This window comes from Lissotriton vulgaris, chromosome 10, assembly GCF_964263255.1.
Source record: "Lissotriton vulgaris chromosome 10, aLisVul1.2, whole genome shotgun sequence".
NCBI lineage: Eukaryota > Metazoa > Chordata > Amphibia > Caudata > Salamandridae > Lissotriton > Lissotriton vulgaris.
In genome coordinates, this window is record NC_141698.1 from 778,474,433 (window position 1) to 778,500,446 (window position 26,014).

The window sequence follows — 26,014 nt, forward strand, 5'->3', positions numbered from 1 at the left end:
AGGGGGGAGGACCCAAGAGGCCTTCAGAGCCCTGGCATATGCCTCCATCTGGGCCAGAGTCACCCCCACACCCGGAAAGGGCGGATGGAGGGGGGTGGGGGGACTGTCAGGAACGCACATCCGGAATGGTCAGGGAACCAGTGCCCCTGACAACAGAAGATGAGGTCGAAGACCTATGCAACAAGTGCCTCGAGTTACCAATTGCTGAACGACGGCCCGGACCCCAGAGGGCGATCGATGGCGAAACCGGACAGTAGAGCGACCTACAGGCTATGAAGAGGTCGTGGGGGACGAGATGACACCGACCGGGACAGCCATGCCGAGAGAAGCTTCATACGACGCTCCCGCTGAGACTTTGGCTTCAGGTGTTGGTAGGCTTCGCAGTCCGTGGAGTCATGGTGCTCGCCCAGACCCCATATACAAATAAGATGCGGGCCAGTCACGGACATCTGCCGCAAACAGGAATTACAAGTTTTAAAGTCCAAAGGCATCGCGCACAGTTCCTAGTGGGAAGCGTCAAAAAGGAGGCCTGAAAACAGGCCAGAGGAACCGCTCACTCTAGATCCGCGTTGCACGTGGAAAAGAAGAAACTGGCGTCAGCGCGCTGGAAGGGACTTATATGACCTCGCTGACATCATGTGCGTGGATGACGTCAGGGCGGGGTTGTGTGGTGCTGCCCCCTGGCATGCAGAGTTCCTGCTGGAAAAAATTTCCAGATCCAGTCTTACGCCTGGGAATATTCTAAGTTAAGGAATCTGTGGCCTAATGTCTCTATTAGATGTAGTTTTGTTTAGTGCCAGTAACTACTGTGGCAGTTTGTGCTTTTTGAGACCAAAAACAAATTTTGCTTTTTGCCAATGTTTGTTATAATGGTGAGGGCCTAGCAGCTCCCACACCAATGAGGTTTTACAAAAACCATGCCAACACAAGTCCCACACTGACAAAACTAAAAAGCTGACCACCAATTTAAGACCTACTGGCTTTGCCAATGCTTATCCCCCCCCATAATCTTATTATAACTGATTACACTGATTTCAACACAAGAGCTGAGGCTACATTATGCAATATCTTTTAATCCATTCTGAATATCTTTGGGAAATACTAGCATGCATCAACACATTACTAAATGATGCTGCAAAGAAATGGTATCTGAACTTTTACAGCAGTTTGGCAAAATGTTTTTTTCCTGCTTTTATTAAAGCTAAGAATCCTCAATCTTTCTTTCAAGCTTCTGCAAATATTTGCATCAGATCAGAGAGCATTCTGGGAGCATTATACATAGCCTCGCATTGCTACACTTTGAAAACGTGTCTACACATTTTTATAATGGAACCACAAACAGCAGTGCAGTCAGAGCTTACAACATTTACTTTCGAGTTCACCCTATTAAAGGTTTTCAATTAAACCCAATAAATAAAGGTTTGAACAGCATTAACATATGGACTGCAGACAGTGGCCTTCCTCCATAATCTGGTACTGCAAACTGGAAGCCAAAGGGTTTGTGCTGCACAGGGTTGGGCCTACTTGGCCCAAAGACAAAATACACACTAAAACTTGTTGCCCTTGACTCCAAACAATATGTCCTAGGCTATAGGAATTCCACATCCCTGAAAAGACCATTTTCTCTTAGTAGGAGAGAGGACATTATTCACCCAGTGCCTTGTTGAATTTGGATATTCCGTTATCTAATATCCATTGTTTCAAGGATAAGCTTGACAGAAGACATGAAAACTGAGGAATGCTTCAAAGTTTTTGTCTTGGTTTGGAACCAAGGAATGCTTTAAGATTTTGGTCTGATCGTTTCAGAACCTAGGGTTTCGAAGCAGAGGAGTGTTTTTGGTCATCACCGGAGCAGAAGCATCAAGTTGCAGTTGATTCCAAAGATGGGGAGGAGACAGATACGTGTGCTCGATCTAAGGAGGACGACGAGGACTAAACCTTGGTGGAAATTTCAGTGCTGAGCCTGATGGCAGGGCATCCGAAGGGTCTTTTTGGATCAAACCATGGCAAGAAATCAGTGGCAGTCCAGCGCCCTTCATTATTGGGAAGGGTGAGCGCTTAAAGCTTTGCTTGGGTTGTGTAGCAGGGTCTAGGGTGGTACTACTCGCGCTTTGCCTGGGTGGTAGGTTGTAATCCAATTCCTCATCCACACCCGAACTGGAGATTTCTTCCACAGAGAACCCACTTCTTTCTCAGCAGGCTTCCTCTAGGCCTGTTCAGCCTAAAGATGACTGGAGGGTCGTGTTTGTTTCAACAAGACCTCTCTAGTTGAAGAGCCCTCTGATCTCGTAGAGTCTTTTTAGAACGAAAATACTTGCAGCTGTAGCAATCAGCCTGCGTAATTGGGCGAAAGGCAGAGGTTACACACTGGGTGTTGGCCAGTGTGAGGATAACTGGAGTGGCAATGCGGGCAAAACCGAAATGGTGTTGGTTTCAGCAGGAACACATCTTCGACCGACCATGCTCCTAAGATAATAGGCCAGAGACAGGCCGCGCCCCGAAGGTAATTGGTCGGTGCCCCAACAGACAAAATATTTAAGTGGTGCAGTGATAGAAAAGCACGCTTAAAACAAACTATACCATTGTAGACAGGATAGGACTAAAGATCTTACCAAACAGAGTTCGACACTGAGAAAAGGCACATATGTTCGAATACGAAGGCAGAGAGAACAATCTAACAAAGGAGTCATGCGCATGTGCGATATCGCAGAGGAGTCTCTATCTTGTGACTCTAAAGACTTCTTTGAAGAAAAACAACTTGCACAGCTCCGAACCAAACACTAGCTGGCAGGAGTATGCAGAGAATGTGTTTCTACAGCCACAAATGCCATCAAACATGTAGCTTGCATTCCTCTACATCAACATCAGCTATAAACATGCCTTCTGATGGAATTGTATCAGTCTTCTTGAAGAACTGTCAGCATCCATGACTCTGAAGTGATAGGGTGATTAGCCAGTGGATCTGGCAAGATGTTTGCCAGTTTTTAAACTGGTGGATGACCTAGAGAAGGGGGGGCGCCTGGGGGGGTGCAGGACGACAATTACTGCAATAAATAGCCTTATAGCATTCTATTAAATTAATTTATCATAAGAACTGCAACACTGGTTTATGTTACTGTTCCTCATACTATATGCCATAATATCTGTCCAAGTATGAAGTCCTCCGCCTTACTCACAGACATCTTCAGGACAGAGGCACCACTTGGTCTCCTCTTCATCTTTTTCAGTGTCCTGTCTTCCTCTCGATAGGATTCACATGAAGCGGTGTCAACTTGTAGCCTTCTAAAAGGGTCCTTTTATTGTAACACTACTACTTCAGTATCCAAAAGTTGAGTGGAGCATGTTCAGAAGAGATGCGTAAAGGAGAAACTTTACTAGAGGTTCTGTACCCTGGAAGATCTTTGGGTCGATATCGGCATGCATGTCTTTGACTAGTCCTACTAACAGACGGTTGTTAATGAAAAGACCTTTCCAGATGGTGAGGCGGTTGGTGCTGCGTCGAAGCTGCCAGGTGTTTACAATAGTGTCGACAACAGCAACTTGCGTGTCAATGGAACACTGGAGAAACTGAGGGCAAGGTTCATTGTCAACGTGGAGGACAATGGGGTCCTTAACAAACATTCCCGTAGAAATTAAAGGAGCCTCAAAAGACTTTTGTCTGGCAAACAGGCTTTTTTTGTAAAAAGCTTTTTACAAGGTTCTCCAGAAGTAAACAGAGGCTCCTGAAATCAATGTGGGGTTTTAGATACATTACCTCTTAGTATTGGATACTTCAGGCTCTTTTTTATTTTTTCAAACACCATAGGAGTGATACTCTGTGCAGATCCAAAACCTGAGATTCACTGGCCATCTTTAGGGGCTGCCTCAAGTCACACTTTACAGACATTCTGCAAGAAGACTTCTGATAGTTTGCAGTCGTTTAGTGTATACATGGATATATATATATATATATGCATTAACTTTGACACTCCCCTAGAACCTTTACTGACCAGAAAAGTCACAAGTAAAAAAATAAAATTTAAAAAAAGAGCCTTTTTGGGCGAGTCAGCCATCTCAATAGGCACAAAATTTAAACATTCACAAGATCAACACCCATGGGCAGGGAGCCAAGGTATGCGAAAAGCTACAGAACAAGGAATACAGGTAAAAATCCAGAAAAGAGAAACAGAACATGACTCCCTTCCACAAGAACGTATGGTAAAAATCAGAGTGTGATGGCCTCTATAGGGGAGTAGAATATGGGGAGCTGGCATCCCATTGGTTGAAATTGTAATATATTTCTATAAGAAATTGTTGTACTACTTAAGAGATTTTCAATGGGTTTTCTTACTTTACTGTAGGGACCCCCACATCAACAAAGGAAAATGATTTAATCATACACATTTATGAATGATCTAATGACAATGTTCTACTGTAAAGGTGCAGTATACTGTACAACAGACAGGGTGATCAAACATTTTCTTTGCCTTTTACGGAAAAAAACAGTCCTTGACAAACGGGAAATCAAAGGGTGTATAGGATCAGTGCTACATATTTTGTCTCTCAAATTTCAAGGCCCTTCAATTTTTTTTATGTTAGTATTTAAAAAATGTATCCATAAAGGAGAAAAACACTGCACACATGTACGTTTTAAAATACCCAGAAGCTATTACCTGCTATTGCGACATAACAGATGTATCCATGCAACGTTTTTTTTTTACTGGCCACTTTTTTCATTTGTTCAAATTGAGCAAAGGGCACTGTTTGTAGCAGCAGACTGCTTGTCCAATGTCCATATACAAGCTAAAATATCAATAAGGAAGGGAGGGGAACACATCAAGAAACTCATCAAAATTCATGGAAAGAACAAGACAGTATACAATCAATTTGGGTTTGGATTTTTAATTTAATGTAATAATTTATAAAAAAAAGTAACCATTATGCTTATAAAGTACACTGTCATATGAATTTTATTGTTGTGAATATTAAGAAAGGAAAGTAAATAAGATCTTACCGAAAGAAGTTTAAATGAAGCTTAGAACTAGATTTCTCTACCCCCTCAGTTTTCGTTGGAATCCTTACATCTACTTGCGTTAAGCTTTGCAGAAATACAGCTCAGCATTTCTTAAACTGGCTGAACATAGTAGCAGTTCAAGAGTTCTCTTGTACTAGACCTGCACCTCTGGCCACAGTACCTCGCTGGGGGAACTTCCTTTACTTGCCATTGAAGGAGCAGCTGCATCTAAAAGATCTAAAAAAGTGTTTCTCTTTGCAGAGATTCCCCTATAGTTAACTATACACTTTTCTCCTTAAGTACAATGAAAACACTTTCTGACCAACATTTACTGTTACACATCAAACGGCTCAGTCAAACCCCTAGTTCTACTCTTGCCTATTACGTAAAAAATAATCTTCAAAACTTACAATGAAATTCCTTCAGAATTATTTTATTAAATCATAAATGTACAACAGCTTCTTAACACTACAAACACTGCATATTTGAAATGAAAAACAGTACTTCTCATTACACCATGATCCTGGCCAATTGCTTTTCAAACTGTTAAGAAAATCTTAAAAAAGGTTTCACATGTCACCTAAACTTACAAATTGAACATCATCAAAGAAGGAATGCTTCTACACTCTTACAAAGACCACTACAAAGAAACAATTAAAAAGCTAAGAAACTGTCTTAAAGGCATGTTCAGTCCTTCCTCCATAGCAAGGTAATGGAATCAAATAAAGCAATCCATTCACAAAATGGCTCTGCGTCTGCTCTCGTGTCTTCTGCCATATCACTGCAATAATGCATGACTGAGAATAGTTTCCTTAACATTGTTAATTCGATAACCTGTAGCTGTTTGTTACCTCTGGGCTCTCATCCTCTCCTATTTATACAGTGAAGCCTGTTTTAACAGAAGTAGAGAGTGAAAAAATAGGTTATGAAATGATTCAACTAACCATTTTATGGAAAGACAAAATTTTCCCAATTTATTTCCTGAACCTTAGTCACTTACACCCCTGTAATTAAGCACATCTATTTAAAGGAAGGCTTACCCATGGCAAACTTTAGTATCTGCTTCTCCCTCCATATCCACCACTTCCACCACTACCACCTCCGGGTCCATAATTTCCTACAAATTCAAGATACACTTTGAGAAACATCTCTACACACGATTTTACACTTTTGCAGCTGGAAAACAATTAGACTTGGAAACTAACCAATACAGAAATCTAACATTTTCTAAGATAAAGATTCAGATAAATAGACTGCTTTCAATAATGAACACAATGGGCTTGCATTAGGTCATGTTTTATTATACTAACTACACAATAAGGATCGGCAGTCAGTGCAGAAGTTCTAGCATGTCTTGCAAAAGATATGCCACTCTGTCAAACTTCGTTTTTACTTCACCTAATCACCTATCTTGTGATACTTCGAAGACTCTTCCAGGACAACAATGTGCAATCATCCGGATCCAACACTAGGCGGCGATCTATGCACAGATATGAATTCAGCAGCCCACATGCCTCGAACACAATGCAATGAAATCACATAATGCTGCCAGACAGACAAATTACTTATATAGGTGGAGGGACTGACAGAGGCTCACCTTATTTAAAGAGATTACGAAGCACCGCTTGGCCCACTGCTGAATCAGCTTCGTTGATCGTCTCGAGGCAGTAGTGCTTTGGGTACAAGTATGCCTGCTGGACCACGTGGCTGCGCGGCATATTTGGTGAATTGGCACACCCGCAAACAGGGCAGAAGAGGTAGACATCGCCCTGGTGGAATGAGCCCGGTCTGTAGATTGAAGAGGCTTGCCGGCCTTCTGATGGCAAAATGAAATTGCTGAGGAAATCCAACGTGCAATAGTTGGCTTGGAAACAGAATGCCCCTTGAGCATGCGTCCGTAAGCAACGAACAGTTGATCAGACTTACGAAAGGGCGATGTCCTGTCGATGTAGAATTTAACAGGGCAACAGGGGAGGTTTGGGTCCTATCTCGGACCGGCTTGGACCACTCCAATATACCAAACAGAACAAATGGCCAGTCAGGTTAACTTTTTTCATCATTTGATCACACCCAGCCTGTGAGTACTGAGCGATCAATTGTTTTATTTTTGTTTTTTATCTTTTTACTTTTTCATTTACTTTTTTGTATATCAAAAGAACAGTTATCAAACAAAGAATGCATTCAGAAAACAATGTGCGCAATATATACAAGTGTTAAATATGTACACCATCAATACTCAATTTCAAAGACACCAAAGATACATTACAACAAATAAATCGATACAATGCCTAAAACAATTTTTTGAAATAGGCACCATTCCTTCAAATTATATACCAGAAGCCAGGCGGACAACAGAGTTCATAGATACTGCCTGCCTGTCTTACTAAGCCAGTGATTAGATGTTTTGATGATTGCACTACTAGGGATGGAAAGCGTGGTATTATTTTTGTCCCTAGTTGCACCCTTCTTCTTTATCACAGGCTTGGGATCAACGCGTTTCGAACCACCGAGAGATTGTGGGTTCTCCTCAGGACACGGACTGGATGAAGCCGTAACTGTATGTAGCACTCAAGGACACTGATGGGAGCGGAAGCCTTGCAGGGGATCGAGTTTCTGATCTTCAGGCGGAGGGTCGTCTAGAAAGGTAATGTGTGGGCCGTTCGCCGGTCCGGTAAATCTTTTGTATACTGCTCTGTTCAGTTGTGGTCGTTCCGAAAGTGCACCGCTCCGCGTCTGCAACTCCGGCGTTTGGCATGTACACTCCGTGTTGACCCCGAGCCTGTGATAAAGAAGAATCTATGAACTCTGTTGTCCGCCTGGCTTCTGGTATATAATTTGAAGGACTGGTGCCTATTTCAAAAAATTGTTTTTAGGCATTGTATCAATTTATTTGTTGTAATGTATCCTTGGTGTCTTCGAAATTGAGTATTGATGGTGTACATATTTAACACTTGTATATATTGCGCACATTGTTTTCTGAATGCATTCTTTATTGTTTGATAACAGTTCTTTTGATGACATACAAAAAAATAAGTGAAAAAGTAAAAGAAGATAAAAAACTAAAATAAAACAATTGATCGCTCAGTACTCACAGGCTGGGTGTGATCAGATGTAGAATTTGAGGCACCTTTTAACGTCCAATGAATAAAAACGTTGCTCCGCAGGAGATTGAGGATTAGCGAAGAAAATTTTTAAGAACACTGGTTCATGGAGGTGAAAATCAGTCGGCACCTAAGGCATGAATGCCGGGTTGGTGCAAAGTACGACACAGTCCGATTTGAATTGAAGAAAAGGAGGCTGAATGGTAAAGGCATGGATATCACTTGAGCGACGTGAGGAGGTCAAGGCAAGAAGGGCCACCTTCCAGGTCAAAAATTTCAAATCCGCTTTGTGAATGGGCTCAAAAGGCTCCTTCATTAATTGCTCCAAAACAACCTTGAGATGCTAGATAGGAGGAGGACGCCGAATGGGCGGGAACAGCCTGAATAGTCTTTTGAAAAACTGTTGAATGACTCTCGAAGAGTAGAGAGAAGACCCATCCTTCCAGAAATTAGATATTGCCGCTAGGAAGACCTTCAAAGTGGCTTGGGAAAGTCCTGACTGAGCAAATTGCAGAAAGAACGGCAGAAGCTGAGCAGGCGAGGAGTGCATGGGATGGACGTTGGCAGAGGCACACCAGTGACAGAACCTTTTCCACTTTAGCTTTTAAGTCTTTACTGTGGCGGAGCTCTCGCATTGGCAAGAACGTCTCTACATGCTGGTGAAATATTCAAGTGGGCAAATTCAAGGTGCTCAGGTTCCAGGCCAATAATTTGAGAGGGAGGGGGTCTGGATGACAGATCTGACCCTTGTACATTGTGAGGAGATCCGCTCGAGGACGAAGAAGGATGGGTTCCCGCTGTGAAAGAAGCAGCAGCTCCGAGAACCATCAATCAATCAAGAAATTTGTATAGTGCGCTACTCACCCGGAGGGTCTCAAGGCGCTGCTCGAACAGCCAGGTCTTCAGTTGCTTCCTGAAGGAGAGGTGGTCTTGGGTAAGACGGAGGTGGATGGGGAGGGAGTTCCAAGTCTTGGCCGCTAGGTAGGAGAAGGATCTTCCTCCCATGGTGGCTCTTCGGATGCGCGGAACGGTGGCGAGGGTGTGGTTTGTCGATCGTAGCTGGCGTGTGGGAGTGTAGAAGGTCAGGCGGTTGTTGAGGTACCTGCGGCCCAGGTCGTGGAGGGCCTTGTGTGCGTGGGTGAGGAGTCGGAACGTGATTCTCTTGCTGACGGGGAGCCCGTGCAGGTCTCTCAGGTGTCTGGAGAAGTGGCTGTGACGGGGGATATCCAGGATGAGTCGTGCGGAGGCGTTCTGGATGTGTTGGAGTCTTTCCTGTAGTTTGGCTGTGGTTCCTGTGTAGAGGGTGTTTCCGTAGTCCAGTCGGCTGGTGACTAGTGCCTGGGTGACAGTCTTCCTGGTTACGGTGGGGATCCAGCGGAAGATCTTTCGGAGCATGCGTAGGATGTTGAAACACGATGATGAGACGGCGTTTACTTGTCTGGTCATCGAGAGGGAGGAGTCCAGGATGAAGCCCAGGTTGCGTGCGTGGTTCGTTGGTTTGGGTGCGCTGCCCAGGGCAGGGGGCCACCAGGAGTCGTCCCAGGCAGAGGGTGATGATCCAAGGATGAGAACTTCCGTCATGTCCAAGTTCAGTTTCAGGTGGCTGTTCATCATCCACTCGGCTACGTCTTTCATCCCTTCGTGTAGGTTTGTTCTGGCGGTGGCAGGGTCGTTTGTGAGGGAGAGGATCAGCTGGGTGTCGTCGTAGGAGATGATGTTGAGGTTGTGTTGGCATGCGATGGTTGCGAGGGGGCTCATGAAGACGTTGAAGAAGGTAGGGCTGAGTGATGATCCTTGTGGTCCGCTGCAATGACTTTGGTGGAATCGGATCTGAACGGGGAGGCGGACTCTCTGGGTTCTCCCTGCGAGGAACGAGATGATCCACTCCAGTGCCTCCTCTTGGATTCCGATGTTGCTGAGGCGTACTAGGTTGCGGTGGTAGACAGTGTCAAAGCTGCGGAGAGATCCAGGCGGATGAGGGCCGCTGTTTCCCCGTTGTCGAGCAGGGCTCGGATGTCGTCAGTTGCTGCGATGAGGGCGGTCTCGGTGCTGTCGTTGGCTCTGAGGCCGGACTGCGAGTGGTCGAGGGATCCGTTCGTCTCGAGGAAGGCGGCAAGCTGTCCGTTGACTGTCTTCTCGATGACTTTGGCAGGAAACGAGAGGAGCGAGATGGGGCGATAGTTTGAGGTCGGCGAGGTCTGCTGATGGTTTCTTCAGGAGGGCGCTGAGTTCAGCATGCTTTCAGCTCTCCGGGAAGGTAGCGGTGCTGAAGGAGCAGTTGACGATGTCTCGGAGTTGGAGTGCGATGACTGAGTCGGCCTTGTTGAAGACGTGGTGGGGTCATGGGTCGGATGGTGATCCGGAGTGGATGGTGTTCATCGTGTGGATGGTGTCTTCGGTGCTGACCGAGGTCCAGGCACAGAGGGTGGTGGTGGGGGGTGTAGGTTCTGTGGTTTCTGTGGTTGGGTGCGTGGTTTGTGCGCCGAAGCTGTTGTGTATGTCTGCGATCTTGCTGTGGAAGAACGAGACGAGTGCGTCGCAGAGGTCTTGTGAGGAATTGATATTGTTGCTTCCGGCGCTGGGGTTGGAGAGCTCTTAGACGATGCTGAAGAGTTCCTTGCTGTTGTGTGCGTTCTTGACTCGTCGATCCTTGAATCCTTGAATGCTGTCTTCTTGGTGGGGTGGATCAGCTGGTGGTGTTTGCGGGTGGCGTGCTTGAGGGCGGTCATGTTGTCTGTAGTAGGGTTTTTTCGACAGGTTTTCTCGAGGGCGCGGCAGTCCTTCTTGGAGTTCTTGAGGTCGTCGTTGAACCAGAGGGCTTTTTTGCTTCGGGCCTGCTGGGATGGGTTTTCAGGGGTGCGAGGTCGTCAGCGCAGTTGGTGATCCACTGTGTGAGGTCGTTGGATGCTTGGTTGGGGTCCGTTGATCTGGCAGGGCGGTTCTGGTTGAGTGATGTGGTGAGCTGGTCGGTGGTGATCCTTTTCCAGCTCCTGCGGGGAGCCTGTTACGGGTGGTGGGGAGTCGTGGTCCTTCTGAAGCTGAAGTGGACGCAGCTGTGGTCTTTCCAGTGGAGTGGCTGAAGAAGATGTACTTGCTGGAGGAGAAGACTGGATCAAGCGTGTGGCCGGCGTAGTGGGTGGGGGTGCAGTTGCTTGAGTCCGAGGTTGGCGAGGTTGTCCAGCAGGGTGGTGGTGGTGTTGTCGTTGTTCTCCAGGTGGAAGTTGAGGTCACCTAGAAGGATGTAGTCGGCGGAAGGGAGGGTGTGTGGGCTGATGAAGTCTGCGATGTCTTTGCTGAATTGTGTGCGGGTTCCTGGGGGTCTGTAGATGAGGGTGCCTATGAGAATGGTCTTGGGGTCGGTGTGTATCTGGAAGTGAAGATGTTCGGCGGCTGTGAGGGTGTTGTCGGAGTTGGTCGTGATGCGGATGGTGTTCTTGTGGACTATGGCGATGCCTCCTCCTGTCTGGTTGACGCGGTCCCTTCGGGTGATCTTGTATCCGTCTGGGATGGCGATGGCGATGTCAGGCGCTGAGGAGGCGTTCATCCAGGTTTCCGTGAGGAAGGCGACGCCTGGAGATGTGGTGTCGAGTAGGTTCAATAGTTCCACGGCGTGTCTGTGGACGGAGCGGGTGTTGAGCAAGATGCACTTCAGGTGGTTGCTGCTGGTGCTCGGCTTGGCGGGTGCGGTGCAGGTCCGGATGCAGGAGAACTTGCACGATTGGTAGGTGAAGGGTCCGTGGGTGCGCCCTGGGGTGGCTCGGTGGCAGCCAGGGATGCGGCCGGTGTTGAGGATGGCGGTGTTGTACGTCCGGCGGGTGGGATGGCCTCTGCGGGAGCCAGGGGGTCTGGCACTGGGCGCGGTCCAGGCGCAAATTGGCACAATCGGCGCACAGCTGCGCGTACTTTGCCATAAATGGAGAGTGGGGGGGCGGAGCGAGGGAGGAGCAGCTGGGAGGCGGGAGCGGGGTGGCGAGTGGGGAGGGGAGCGATGCGATGTGTGAGGCTGAAGGAAACGGGGGTGGGGCCGCGGGGGAGAACTGTGAGAGCAGAAAATACATACAATCACGGGCACAACAGTGACAAACAAGGGCACAACAGCGGCAAAAAAACGGCGATAGCAGACAAACAGTCATTGGCACAACAGTGACGATCAGGGCACAACAGCGGGAGAAAATACAGAAAGCTGGCACAATACAAATAAGGCAGAAACAGTTACTGGCAGTGGCGGCGTCAAACGGGGACTGGGCCCACGCAGGTGGGCCACGCAGCGGGTGGAGCGACCTGCACAAACCCGGTCTTGTCGAGGCCATCTGGGAGCGATCAGGAGAATGTTGCACGGCTGTGTCCGCATTTTCCACAACACTCGAGGCACCAGCGGAATCGGCGGAAAAACGTAGGCGAATAGATTGCACCAGTCCATCAAAAGGGCATTCCCGGATGACCCTTGATTGGGGAAGCCAACTTGCATAAGGCGGGCATTTACGGTTCACAGGGCTCGCAAACAGAATTATGTTCAGGCGACCCCATAACCGAAAAATGAAGTCCAGAGTTGGCTGATGCAACTCCTACTCGTGGGTCGTGGACGCGGACCTGCGGAGGGAGTCCGCTAGGATGTTGGAGATGCCTGGTAGGTGAACCGCTGTCAGGGTTATTTGGTGACGGAGCGCCCAGTCCCAGATGCTCTGTGCCAGCTGAGAAAGGAGCGTTGACTTGGTGCCGCCCTGTTTGCTCACATGGTGCACACTTGGTGGTATTGTCTGTTTGAATGAGCACAGATTCTCCCTGGAGCAGAAGATGGAAAGACTTTAGCACCAGGAAAATGGCCATGAGTTCCAGTCTGTTGATGTGCCAGGAACGTTGAGACAGGGTCCACTTGCCCTCTATGGATAGCCCCTGAAGATGTGCTCCCTAGCCTTCCAGGGAGGCATCCGTGGTAAGGTTGAGCTCCGGAGCGATGGTTAGGTAAGAAGTACCGGCAGCGATGTTTGACAGTTGAGCCCACCATAAGAGAGCGGACCTCATCCGAGCGGTCACCAGGACCAGATCGTTGAAAGAGCTGATGACCTGACGCCACTGCTTGTCCAATTCCTCCTGAAATGGGAGACTCTTGAGCCTGCAATTTGAGATCAGGGAGATGCAGGAGGTGCCATCCCGAGAAAGGATTTCAATACACGAACTGAAACGGACCCTTTTGAACGGATGAGAGCTACTAGGCGTAAAATCCGCAGATGACGCTCGGGAGACACGAATGCCTTCGCCAGAGAAGTATTCAGAGTGGCGCCTAGAAAAGATTTGCAGGGAGCTGGATCGACCCGAGACTTCTCGGTGTTGATGGACAGAGAGAGAGTGGAATAGAGTCAGACAGAATTGAGTGTCCAGAGATGCCTGGTGACGAGATTGCGCCTTGATGAGACAGTCATAGAGAAAGATTTGAACGCCCTTTAAACGTAGATATGCCACCACCGGAGCCAGGACTTTCATGAAGACGCCAGGGGGCGGAGCGAAGGCCGAAAGGCAGAACCTTGAATTGAAAGTTTCTGCGTCCCACTCGTAAGCGTAAGTACTTCCGGTGTCTTGGAAGTATTGGCACGTGGAAATAAGCATCCTGGAGATAGATGGTGGTCATGAGATCGTCCTTCGAGAGAAGGCGGAAGATTTCCACGAGCGTGAGCATGCGGAAGGAATGGCACTTCAGGTACTTGTTTAAGGCTCGTAAGTCGAGGATCGGACGCCATTCGCCGGACATCTTGAGGACGAGGAAAAAACGGGAATATAATCTTATCCCTTCTGAAACTTTGGAACCACTTCGATGGCACCTTTCTGAATCAGGAGTCGAATCTGTTGGAAAAGCTCCTTGAGGTGTGCCGGAGGCGGACCAGATGGAGGAGTGTTTGGAGGGAATTTGACAAACTCCAAAGCATGGCCCTTTGATACAATGTCCAGCACCCTGAGGTGATTAAAGACCAATTGGAAAAGAAGAGGGAGATTCGACCTCCAACTTTGAGCGGGGAAGGCAAGTCATTGCTTCTTAGAAGTGGAGCCTCTGTAGGAAGATTTTCCTCTGTAGGATTTTGAAGACTGCTGCCGATAGGACTGCTGCGACTGGGAGGAATTTCTCCGATTTCCTTGGCCGTAGGAGCGGTACTGGTTGGATCCGCCGCGAAAGGAAGAGGAGGTGCCGCGTCCACCACGAAAAGGCTGTTTGCGAAACTGCAAAGTGCCCAAGGCACGAGCCATCTCGGTGTCCTTTTTTATGGTCTGAAGTGCGTCGTCCACATGCTGGCCAAAGAGTGATTCGCCGTCATAGGGCATGTCCAGGATCTTCGCCAGAACGTCCTGGCGAAAAGAGGTGGAACAAAGCCAGCCCGGACGACAGAAAACAGCCGCCCCACAAGCTGATGAAACAGTGCATGCAATGTCCACAGAGCAGTCTATCTCAGATGACGCTCTCTCACCCTCCTGAAGGATCTTGAGAGCCTCTGCTCTGGAGGGCTCCGGAATGAGGTCGATAAAAGCAGACATATCCGACCACATTTGGCAGTCATAGCGCCCCAGAATGGCCAAAGAATTTGCAGCCCTCACAGTGGTAGAAGCCATAGGGGAGAATTTTTGTCCAATGGCATCCTGATGACATTCCTCACGGTCAGGAGGAGCGGTAATAGAAGACTGATTCCTGGAGCGGCGTTGTGCAGCCTGGGTAATAACGGAATCAGGTTTAGGTTTAGGTTTCGCTACCATGCAGGCTGGAGAACCCTGGGGCGCCCTGGAAGCAGCACCGGAATTGAATTCGGCATCTGCATCAATTTGACGCCCTCATTCCAGATTTAGTCAATGATAGGCACTGCCCTGACCTGTTTAAATGGTTGACTCTTGAAGTCATAAAGAAAACAATCCACATCTTTCAGAACCATAGGGAGCTTTAAGCGCAGGGCCGCTCGTTCCATAATGCAAATGCTACTTACCAGTATGCATCTGTTCTTGGCATGTAGGGCTGCTGACATTCATATCTGTGCATAGATCGCCGCCTAGTGTTGGGTCCGGATGATTGCACATTGTTGTCCTGGAAGAGTCTTCGAAGTATCACGAGATAGGTGGCTCCTCCCCTGGACTACAGTGCGCATGGGCATCGCCTCCATCCCCAGATTGTTTTTAGCCATTGGCAGAGATGGAGTGAAGTATGTGAATGATGCCCATGCTAAGAGCATATAAATATATGTAAATGAATGCTGCAGCTGCTACAGGCGCCGGGGAGGAGGGCGGGCGATATGAATGTCAGCAGCCCTACATGCCAAGAACAGATGCATACTGGTAAGTAGCATTTGCAGTTCGAGGCATGTGGGCTGCTGAATTCATATCTGTGCATAGAATACATAGCAGTCCCTCCATTAGCGGCGGCCGCCCGTGCCAGCTGCAGCCGTCTGAAAAAGCGTTTTGAGAACAGCCTGGCCAACAGCTGCCTGTTGTTTAGAGTGCACATCTACACAGTAATGCTTTGTGAAAGTATGTGTGGTTGACCATGTAGCTGCTCTACAAATATCTTCTAAGGGAATGTTACCTAGGAAAGCCATAGAGGCCCCCAACTTTCTAGTGGAGTGGGCTCTTGGTGGAATTGTGAGAGTGCGTTTAGCTTTAGCGTAACAGATCTGAATGCATTTCACTATCCACCTAGCGATCCCAGCTTTGGAGATAGCGTTTCCTTTGTGGTGTGTGGCAAAAGCAACGAAAAGCTGCTTTGTTTTGCGAAAATCCTTTGTCCTGTCTACATAGTACATCAAGGCTCTCTTAACGTCGAGGGTGTGGAGCATCCGCTCCGCCAGCGTCTCTGGGTTCTGGAAAAACACTGGCAACTCAATTGTCTGGTTTATATGGAATTGAGATACCACCTTGGGTAAGAATTTAGGGTTAGTGCGGAGCACAACCCTGTTAGTGTGTACCTGAAAGAAAGGTTCTTGGATGGTGAGCGCCTGCAGCTCGCTAACCCTCCGTAGCGATGTGATTGCTACTAAGAACGCAACCTTCCAAGTTAGGAACTGAAGCTCACAAGAGTGCAGTGGCTCGAAGGGAGGACCCATCAGTCTGGTAAGAACCACATTGAGGTTCCATTCTGGAGCTGGTGGTGTCCTTGGTGGAATGACTCTCTTGAGTCCTTCCAAAAAAGCCTTGATCGCAGGGACCTTAAAGAGCGACAGATGTTGCCTATTCTGGAGGTATGCTGCCATAGCAGACAGGTGAATGCGGATGGAAGAGTACGCCAAATTGCATTGATACAGGTGGAACAGGTAACAAATGATGTTTTGAATGGAAGCATCTAGCGGGTCAATATTGTGGTTAACACAGTAGATGACAAACCTCTTCCATTTAGCCGCATAGCAAGCTCTAGTAGTGGGCTTCCTTGCCTCTCGAATGATGTCCATGCAATCGGGAGGAAGATTGAGGTAGCCAAACTCTAGGACTTCAGGAGCCAGATCGCCAGGTTGAGCTGTTGCGGATCTGGGTGCTGAATGTCGCCATGGCTCTGCGTCAGAAGGCTGGGGGTGAGATGAAGCCTCTGATGCGGTACCACGGAGAGTTCCAGAAACGTGGTGTACCATGGTTGGCGAGCCCATGTTGGAGCAACCAGGATGAGAGTCATCGAGTGCTGCCTGAGTTTGCGTGCCACCAGCGGTATCAGAGGTGCTGGGGGAAAAGCGTACGCAAATCTGCCTGACCAGTTCATCCACATCGCATTGCCCTGTGATTGCGGGTGTGGGAACCTGGCGGCGAAGCTTTGGCATTTTGCGTTCTCTTTCGTGGCGAACAGGTCTATCTCTGGATGACCCCACTTTTGGAAGTACGGTTGGAGTACTGATGGATGTATCTCCCACTCGTGCATTTGATGGCTGTGCCTGCTGAGCAGATCTGCCATCTGATTGTCCTTGCCCGGGAGATGCTCTGCCATGAGGAAGACGTTCCTCTGAATGGCCCACTTCCACATGCTCTGAGCCAGATGAGACAGCTGTGGAGAGTGTGTGCCTCCCTGCTTCTGGATGTAGTACATGGCCGTCATGTTGTCCGTCCGGATCAACACGACCTTGTTGCACAGATGTACTTTGAACGCCTTTAAGGCCATGAAGACTGCCATCAGTTCCAACACATTGATGTGCATCTTCCTTTGCTGTAGTGTCCATAGTCCCTGCACCGTGTACTGGAGTACATGCGCTCCCCATCCCTGGAGAGAGGCGTCCGTTGTCAGGATAATCTGTGGCACAGGCTCCTGGAATGGTCGGCCCTTGCAAAGGTTTTGTGGATTCCACCAATGCAGAGAGTTGTATGCCCGACCGCTCACTAACACTAGGTCTGTCAGTTGCCCATGAGCCTGAGTCCACTGACGTGCAAGGCACTCCTGAAGCGGACGCATATGTAGTCTCGCGTGCGGGACGATGGAGATGCAGGAGGCCATCATGCCTATCAACTGCATGAACACCTTCGCTGGAAGCGAGTGTTGAGGTCTGAATCGTTGGATCAGCGCCTGAATACTGGCGATTCTCACAGAATTCGGCTGCGCAGTGGCTGCCAGAGTGTCGATAGTCGCGCCCAGATACTGTCGCACGTGGGCGGGCTGGAGATGGGACTTGGGGTAGTTCAGAGAGAATCCCAGATCGTGCAGGAGATGAATGGTGCGTGACACATGGTCGACGCACTGTTGTTCTGTCTTTGCTTGAATGAGCCAGTCGTCCAGGTAGGGGTAGACATGGACGTTCTGGCGCCGGAGATGCGCCGCCACGGTCGCCAGGCACTTTGTAAATACCCTCGGCGCCGTGGTGACCCCGAACGGCAGAACCCTGAACTGGTAATGCTGGTCTTGAATCGTGAACCTGAGATACTTCCTGTGGGAAGGATGCAGTGGGATATGAAAATATGCATCTTTCAGATCCAGCGTAGCCAGGAAGTCCCCCTGCTGAAGCAGAGGGAGTACTTGCTGTAACGTGAGCATATGGAAGTGCTCCGAGAGAATGTACCAGTTGAGGGGCCTGAGGTCCAGGATGGGCCTGAGGGATCCATCCTTTTTGGGGATTAGAAAATACAGGGAGTAAACCCCTGTTCCCCTTTCCTGCAATGGAACGGGCTCTATTGCCCCTTTTTGCAGCATGACCAGGACTTCCTGCTGCAACAAGGTCAAGTGCTCGCCGGACATAGGACGGCTTCTTGGGGGTATGTTTGGTGGAATGGAAGTAAGTTCCAGACAGTAACCGTACTGGATAAGAGACTTGACCCACCTGTCCGTGGTGATGGATTTCCACGCGGGCAGGAACTGCTGGAGTCTCCCCCCGACCGGTGTTGTATGGTCGGGGGGCAGTGACAAGACGTCACTGTTTGTTGGCGGTGGTGGACCTGGAGCTGTTGTTTCCACGTCCCCTGCCCTTGATGTTATTGCCTCTGTAGCCACCTCTACCCTTGTTGTTGTATGAGGGTTGGGTGTTACTTTTGTAATACTGGGTGGACTGCGATGCCTGACCCCTTGAGGTGCCTCTGGAATTGGAGCGACGAAAGGAACCGCTCCGAAACTGCTGAGACTGGAGGGCCCCCATAGACTTGGCAGTGTCCGTATCTTTCTTCATCTTTTCCAGCGTCGCATCCACCTCAGGGCCAAATAGGTGGTCAGGATTAACAGTTTGGTTCAGTATTGTCGTTTGAATATCGGGTTTGAACCCTGAAATTCTCAGCCAAGCATGCCGTCTAAGCAACACACTAGTGTTGATTGCCCTGGAGGCCGTATCAGCCACATCCAGCGCACATTTTATGGATGCATTTGTGATGAGCTTGCCTTCCTGAATAAGCATTTCTCCTGCCTCCTTGTACTGGTCAGGCAGGTGTTGCAGTAGTGTTTCTAAGGTATCATAATGAGCCCTATCATAGCGTGCAAGTAGGGCCTGTGTGTTTGAGATTCTCCAAATGTTTGCTGCCTGTGCAGCAATTCGTTTCCCAGAGGCCTCGAAGATCTTGGACTCTTTGTCTGGGGGAGGAGCGTCACCAGTGGTCTGCGAGTTCGCCCTCTTCCGAGCGTTGGATACAACCAACGAGTCCAGTGGCAAGTGTCCCTTGATGTATGTGGGATCCGAGGGCGCTGCCTTATATTTTCTGTCAATGCGAGGGTTGATGACACGCGCTCGGGTGGGCTCCCTGAAGACCTCCGTTGCGTGTTTTAGCACCCCCTTAAGCATCGGCAGTGTCTTGACTGACTTTTCGGCTACTGAGAAAGTGTCAAATAAAAAGTCCACATCCACCGGGTCCGAGTGCAGCTCGACGTCGTGGTTAGCCGCAGCTCTCTCGAGGAGAGCGTTGAAGGCCGCTGAGCCCTCCGTCGGTGAGGTCTTTGCCGCAAATAGCTGCGGTTCCTGACCCGATTGCGGGTCGTCTGGGTCGGCTCCGGCAGACCAAGGAGCAGGTTCCTCCTCCGGATCAGAGTACGCCGGATAGTTGTACTCGTCGTACTCCTCATCGTCACCTTCCCCTGCATTAGAACAAGGAGGAGAACGTTCTACATGTGTGGGAGACGAAGGCTCCATAGGGTCCGAAGCACCCGTCGAGTCCTTCTTGTTCTTAAGAGGAATCCGAAAATGCTCCAGCACCGGTTCCGCGGTGATTCTTCTCTTGAGTAGGGACAATTTCCCAGTATTGGCGTCGATGACGACCTCTCGGCGCTCTTCCTCTGCGAGTGGCTGGAGCCGAGGCTTCGACACCCCTAACGCCGCCTTGGACGTCGATGTCTCTTTCGAGGGCACGTCCGCCCCCTGCTTCGGAGCGAAGGCCTTCGGCGCCGATTTCGGCGGCAGGGTGTAGCGAATAGGCGTCTGCGCCTTCGCCGGCTTCGATGCGGGCTTCGGCTTCACTTTCTCCGGCTCGAGAACTTCAGCGCTTCGAATCCGTTGGAGGGATTCCACTACCTTCTTCGCCAATACCGGAGAGGGCTTGACTGGCTTGTGAGCTCTCCCGGAGTCGGGAGTCGAGTCAGCCGGGGGCAGCGTCTTCGGAGTCGACACCTTTCCATCCTTGGTTCCGACGGTCGGAGCCGGTACAGCCGGAGCCGTGGAATCGCTTTGGCGTGTCTTCGGAGCCTTTTTTGGGTCGTCGACCCCCAATGTCTTCGGCGCGACGCAGCCGCGTCGGCCGCCTTTGCTTTCGGCGTCGACCCCGAGGCCTTGGGGTCGGCCATCTTGGCGTGGCCCTTCAAGTCGGCCATCTTGATTGCCTTAGGTGTTGACACCTCCCGAGCCTTCCGCACCATCAATGGAGCTTTCACTTTCGGTTTCGAAACCGACTGCGTGGATCCCGATGGCTTCACTTTCGCTTCCTTCAACGGGAGTGGCCCCTCCGAAATGTCCGTGGCCGGGCCGAGAGGCGGGGCTGCTGGACTAGTAACGAGGACTTGGGTAAGGCCCGAAGGCGATCCCTCGACCTGGGTCGTGTCTCGGGGATTAACCCCTGAGTCAGTTTGGGGATGCTCTTCCTCCGAGCTATCCCCCACGGTGGCAATGGCCTCATCGTCGTCCCCTACCTCGTCGCCGGCTTCATAAAAGTCCGCATCTTCCGCGTCGCCGGTTTCCTCTTCCTCCGACGCAGGGTTAGAGTCCGAAACTTCAAAACCTTCGAAGATGTTGTCCGGCAGGCTCGCAGGGGGTTCCGCCAACTGGGCCTGGAGCCGAGCGGCGCGACGCTGCTTTAGGGTCTTCTTGCACCGGAACTTTGAACAGGCCATACACCTGGTCTCGTCATGTTTCGGTGATAAACACTTGTTGCACACAGGGTGCACGTCGAGGTGTGAATATTTGGAATTGCACACCGGGCACTTCTTGAACGGAGTACGTTCCATGATAGGAACTTCGAGCGTCGAGTAGGCCCGTCCGCGCCGAGAGCACGCGGAGGGGCAGAGCGTGTTCAGAGCTGAGAATAAGATAAACCGAACGAAACAGTACCGACGCCCAGCCTAAAGACCGTTAGGTCTCAAGTAGAACAGAAAAGTACTATCGGTTCCGACAGCGGGACCGAAACACATCCGAACCCAATGGCGGAAAAAAACAATCTGGGGATGGAGGCGATGCCCATGCGCACTGTAGTCCAGGGGAGGAGCCACCTATCTCGTGATACTTCGAAGACTCTTCCAGGACAACAATGTGCAATCATCCGGACCCAACACTAGGCGGCGATCTATGCACAGATATGAATTCAGCAGCCCACATGCCTCGAACATTGGTGAAAACCTGCTATATCCACATGAGGGGAATCTCCTGGACCCGAAGGTGGCGGCGATGGCGTCTGGATGTGATAATCGTCCCAATCAGCCATGTTCCCATCCTCATCATCAACTTTGCCGTCCTCCCGATCTGGGCGAACATCGTCCTCGTAAACAGTCACATGAACCTGAATAGGGGTAGTGGTGGTGCAGAAGACGCAGACGGCTCAGGCATTGCAGCAGAGGGAGGAGCCACTGTTGTTGCAGGCTGCACTGTAGGGTGAGGAGACCCCTGGAAAGAAGGTGGAAATCGCCTATTATAATCCTCCAGCATATATTGGAGATTATAAATGAGGGAGTGGTATTTGCGCTGTGGGAACCTGAGCAGAAGGTTCCGCCTCATGGTAGTACGGATCTTCCTGATCGCTCTCATAGTCCTGACATTTTATCACCAGTTCTAAAGGGCTTCGAGCTGCCCGGAAGGTATCATCTACCTCCTCTTCAGAATCAGAGTCATGCTCTGAAGCAGAGGCAAAAAGGAGGTGATGACAAGAGAGTGACGCGGAATGGGAAGCTGAGCCAAAGGTACCTGCCGACAGTGGTGCAGAGGATCAACAGCAGGAGCCCCTGAACTTGACTATGAAAATGGTACTAGAGGCAGTGATGCAAAAGAAGACGTCGATGACGATAACCCGATGAAGGTGCTGATGCAGCCGACGACGGCAATACCATAGCCGTCAACGAAGTAGTCGTCGACGGGGCTGCCATCGACGGAGCCGCCGTCGACTGACCAGTCGTCGACAGAGCAACCGCCGACAAAGAGGCTCTCTTCACAGAAGGCATCGACGAAGATATCGATGTCGACGAGACTCCCTTCTTCAACGTCGATGAGGAGATTGGAATCGACAACGAGGCAGACTTGAAGCTTACACACACCATCGTCGACGCAGCCGTCGACAACCCGCTGGCACAAGTCGACGTCACTGTCGTCATCAGAGAGGTAGCGACGGCAGATTTCGTCGTCGGAAAGACCGTCGACGGTGAAGTTGACAATTTTGCACGTTTTTTAAGGGCAACATGCTGAGAAGGAGTCCTGAGAGTCCGATCCCGAGGGCGTAGGCGTAGCAGGAAGAGGAGACACAGCAGGAGCCTTCATGAGTTCAAGTTTTTTCTTCAGGAATGGAGATGGCATATCCTGCACACTGCTACGTTTTGAGGTGGCTCTAGACCCAACTGATGCAAGGTTTTCTGCATCAGAAAGAGGTGAATCCTTCTCCTTCAACCTCTGCAACCAAAGGAGGTCACGCGCTTCCCTGTCCTTAAGGGTCTTGGTGGAGAAAGTCCTGCAAATTTTACATTTGCCTACCTCATGCTCTGGATAGAGGCAATAAATACACTTCTTGTGAAGGTCCTCAGAGAAGAGCCGCAACTTCCCACAAGAAGCACAAGGATGAAACAAAGACTTCTTACTTGAAGACATCTCAGAAAACGGAAGAAAATCCACTAAGAAGTTGAAAACTGAGCAAAGCTCAGGGAGACAGACTCCCTTCACACGACGTGCGGTAGAAAATCTGAGGGAATGAGCCTCTGAGGAGAAGGTTCTAGAGGGGTGCTTGCGCCTGATTGGCTTAAGTTTTGGACTAACAATGACCGATATGTTATGAAAGTGCTTCTTTCTTCTAATATATTCCTTTGTGTTACTGCTATCCTTGATACTTATACTTCTGGTTTTAGAATGTATGTAATTATGTTCTATATACATATATTGTTGGTTTTTTATTGCTAATTTATTTACCGTGGGGCACCTACTTCGACGACGGGGAATATTCAAGCATGTGAATCTATGAAAGACACCCCAATACTGGAGAAGAGTGATTCAACAATCCCTGAAGATCTTTACTATTAAGAAGGAACAGTCAACCCATACCATAAGGATAAGTTACTCACTTGTAAGCCTAGTTCTCTTCCAGGGGTATACTCAAAGTCATAAGCACTGAATAGTCCCGCCCACATGCGGGGACCCCAGAGCATTCACAAAAATATATGCATATAAATAGATATACTAATGCATGTTTAACCAAAATCTAAAGACTAGTCCTGTGTAAACATACATCAATATAAATATTATGCATACATCAATATAATCACGAATATCTAACACACTCTGAACAACTTATTATCCAAATAAATTTCCCATTGTAGGTTGCCCAAACTGAGCATCTGCCGGAGTGTCAGAATCTAGGCAGTAATGGCGGGTAAAGGTGTGGACTGAGCTCCATGTAGACGCTTTGCATAGCTCTTGAATGGGTATATTTCTAAGAAGAGCTGTAGTAGCGGCTTTACCTTTCGTAGTGTGAGCCCTTGGCTTGCCAGGGAGCTGCTTGTGAGCTAGTTGATAGGAGAATATGATGCAGGATACTATCCATCTAGCGATGGACCGCTTAGAAGAAGAAAAACCAGTGTGCATTGGACCATAGTTAACAAAAAGACGGTCAGACTTTCTTATATCCTTCGTTCTATCAAGATCAAATTTTAACACCCTTCTCAAATCAAGTGAATAGAACTCTGGAGGACTGGTAGGATTTGGAAAAAATGTGGGTAGGGTGATCGACTGATTGATATGAAAGTCAGAGATCACCTTGGGTAGGAAACTCAGGGGAGTTCTTAGGAGCACTCTGTTGGCATGGAATACAAGATAAGGCTCTGTAGAACACAAAGCGCTGCAGAGAAGCTTTGTGCCTGGGTTCAGGGGGGAGGGGCTGGGCAGGGGGGCATTAATTTGGAAAGGACAACATCAAGTTCCCAAGCAGGGGAAGGTAACAAAAATGGTGGGTAGACATTTCTTAGCCCTTCCAGGAAGCCTTTAACAACTGACATTTGAAAGAAAGAGACCCAATTAGGAGACTTTCTATAAGCTGTAATAGCTGCTTGATGCACTCTTAATAGAAGAGAACTGTAAACCTGCTTTAGCCAAGTACAAAAGATATGATAAAATAACCTGTTCTTGGCCCAGGATAGGGTAATGTCCATTATTTGTACACCACAGATAAAAACCCTTCCATTTGAAAGTGTATGATTTCCTAGCAGGATACGTTCTCGCTTCCTTTAAAATCTGCATACAGTCCAGTGAGAGGCCTAAGTGACCATATTGGAGGAACTCAGGAGCCATGCTGCCAATCAGTGACAGAAGGTTGGGATGGGAAACCTTCCATTCTAACTTGGTTAACGGATCCGGATTGCATGGCAACCTTCTGTGTAGCGCCTTGGAAAGGTGTAGCAGGCCCGGGTACCACTACTGGCGAGTCCACTCTGGCCCAAACAGGATCATCTCTGTCCTGGATCTGTAGAGTTTGCTATCACCAATGGTATGAGAGAGACTGGTGGAAAAGCGTAGAGTCATTTCTCTGACCAGTCGATCAAAAGTGCATTTCCTCTGGAGCCTGGTTCAGGGTACCTGGATGCGAAGGCGAGGCATTTTGCGTTTGCCACGTCTGCAAATAGATCAATTTCTGGATAACCCCAACTCGGAAAAAGTTCTGGTGTTAACAACCCTCTTTTAGCAGAGTGGTGCACATCGACCAAGTTACGGCATAGGTCGCCCGCTTGAACATTAAGGGTGCCTGGGAGGTGAATTGCCGATATGGACATGTTCGACGTCAATAGCCATTTGCAAATTGCTTGAGCCTCCAGAGAAAGTGGTCTGGATCTGGTCCCTCCCAGTTTCTTCAGGTAGTACATCTTTGTGGTATTGTCCGTCTGCACTAACCGGGAACGCGACTATGGAGGGAAAGAACGCTTTGAGAGCCAGATGTACTGCTTAGTTCTAATGTGGTAGGTTCTCTCTTTTTCTGACCACATCCTCTGGACTGTAAGAGATTCCATGTGAGCACACCAGCCCTGAAAGGACACGTCTGACAAGAGTTTGTTTGGAGATTTCCTGGTGGAAGGGAACTCTTTTCAGCAGATGAGGCCATTGCATCCACCATCTTATTGAGAATTGGACTGAATGAGGAAGAGTTATGGTGTCCTCCCAGCAGTTGGCGACTTGAGACCATTGGTCCTCTAGTGCTTGTTGTAATTGTCTCAACTGTAGCCTGGCATTTGGAACAATTAATATGCACAACACCATCTAGCCCAGCAGAGGGGACACTTGTCTGGCATTGGGATGAGGTGGTCGTAGGAGAGTAAGGCATTTGTGGAGTATTGAGGATAGCCTCTCCTCCGAAGGACAAGCTCTTGCATTTGCATCATGCAGGGTAGCACCCAAATAGTGTATACTTTAAGTTGGATTGAGGATAGATTTCTCGAAGTTGACGCACAGGCCCATGTTTCAAGAGTTGAATGCAGTATCTCAGATGTTCCTGCAGGAGACTTGTTGAGGCATTCTTGAATAGCCAGTTGTTAAGATAAGAATAGACCAAGATCTTTTGCAGGAAGGCCACCACCACCGCCATGCATTTCTAAAGGTGCAAGGAACCGATCAGAGTCTGAAAGGCAGGACTTTAAACTGGAAGTGGTCCAACTATCCTGAATCGTAGAAACTTCTGGTGCTTTCGAGAAATTGGGATGAGAAAATAAGCATCCTGAGGGTCTATAGAACACATCCAGTTCCCTTGATGGATGTGTGGAATGATTTAGTGTAATGCCAACAATCTGAATCTCTCTTTGAGGACAAATTTGTTTAAGAGTTTGAGGTAGAGTATAGGCCTG

General features: G+C 48.9%; 1 protein-coding gene across 1 annotated transcript in view; it reads right to left on the reverse strand.

The window, feature by feature from the left end:
- The window catches only part of HNRNPA2B1 (heterogeneous nuclear ribonucleoprotein A2/B1), a 244,146-nt gene that overhangs the window by 113,947 nt on the left and 104,185 nt on the right, over positions 1 to 26,014 (reverse strand). The window contains exons 10-11 of the mRNA XM_086941690.1: positions 6,034 to 6,110; positions 5,411 to 5,882 (exon numbers count right to left, since the gene is read on the reverse strand). Of these exons, the coding sequence (XP_086797816.1) occupies positions 6,046 to 6,110 (65 nt within the window). The 3' untranslated portion in view covers positions 5,411 to 5,882; positions 6,034 to 6,045. Of the gene's footprint in view, positions 5,883 to 6,033; positions 6,111 to 26,014 lie in introns of the transcript that reaches the window.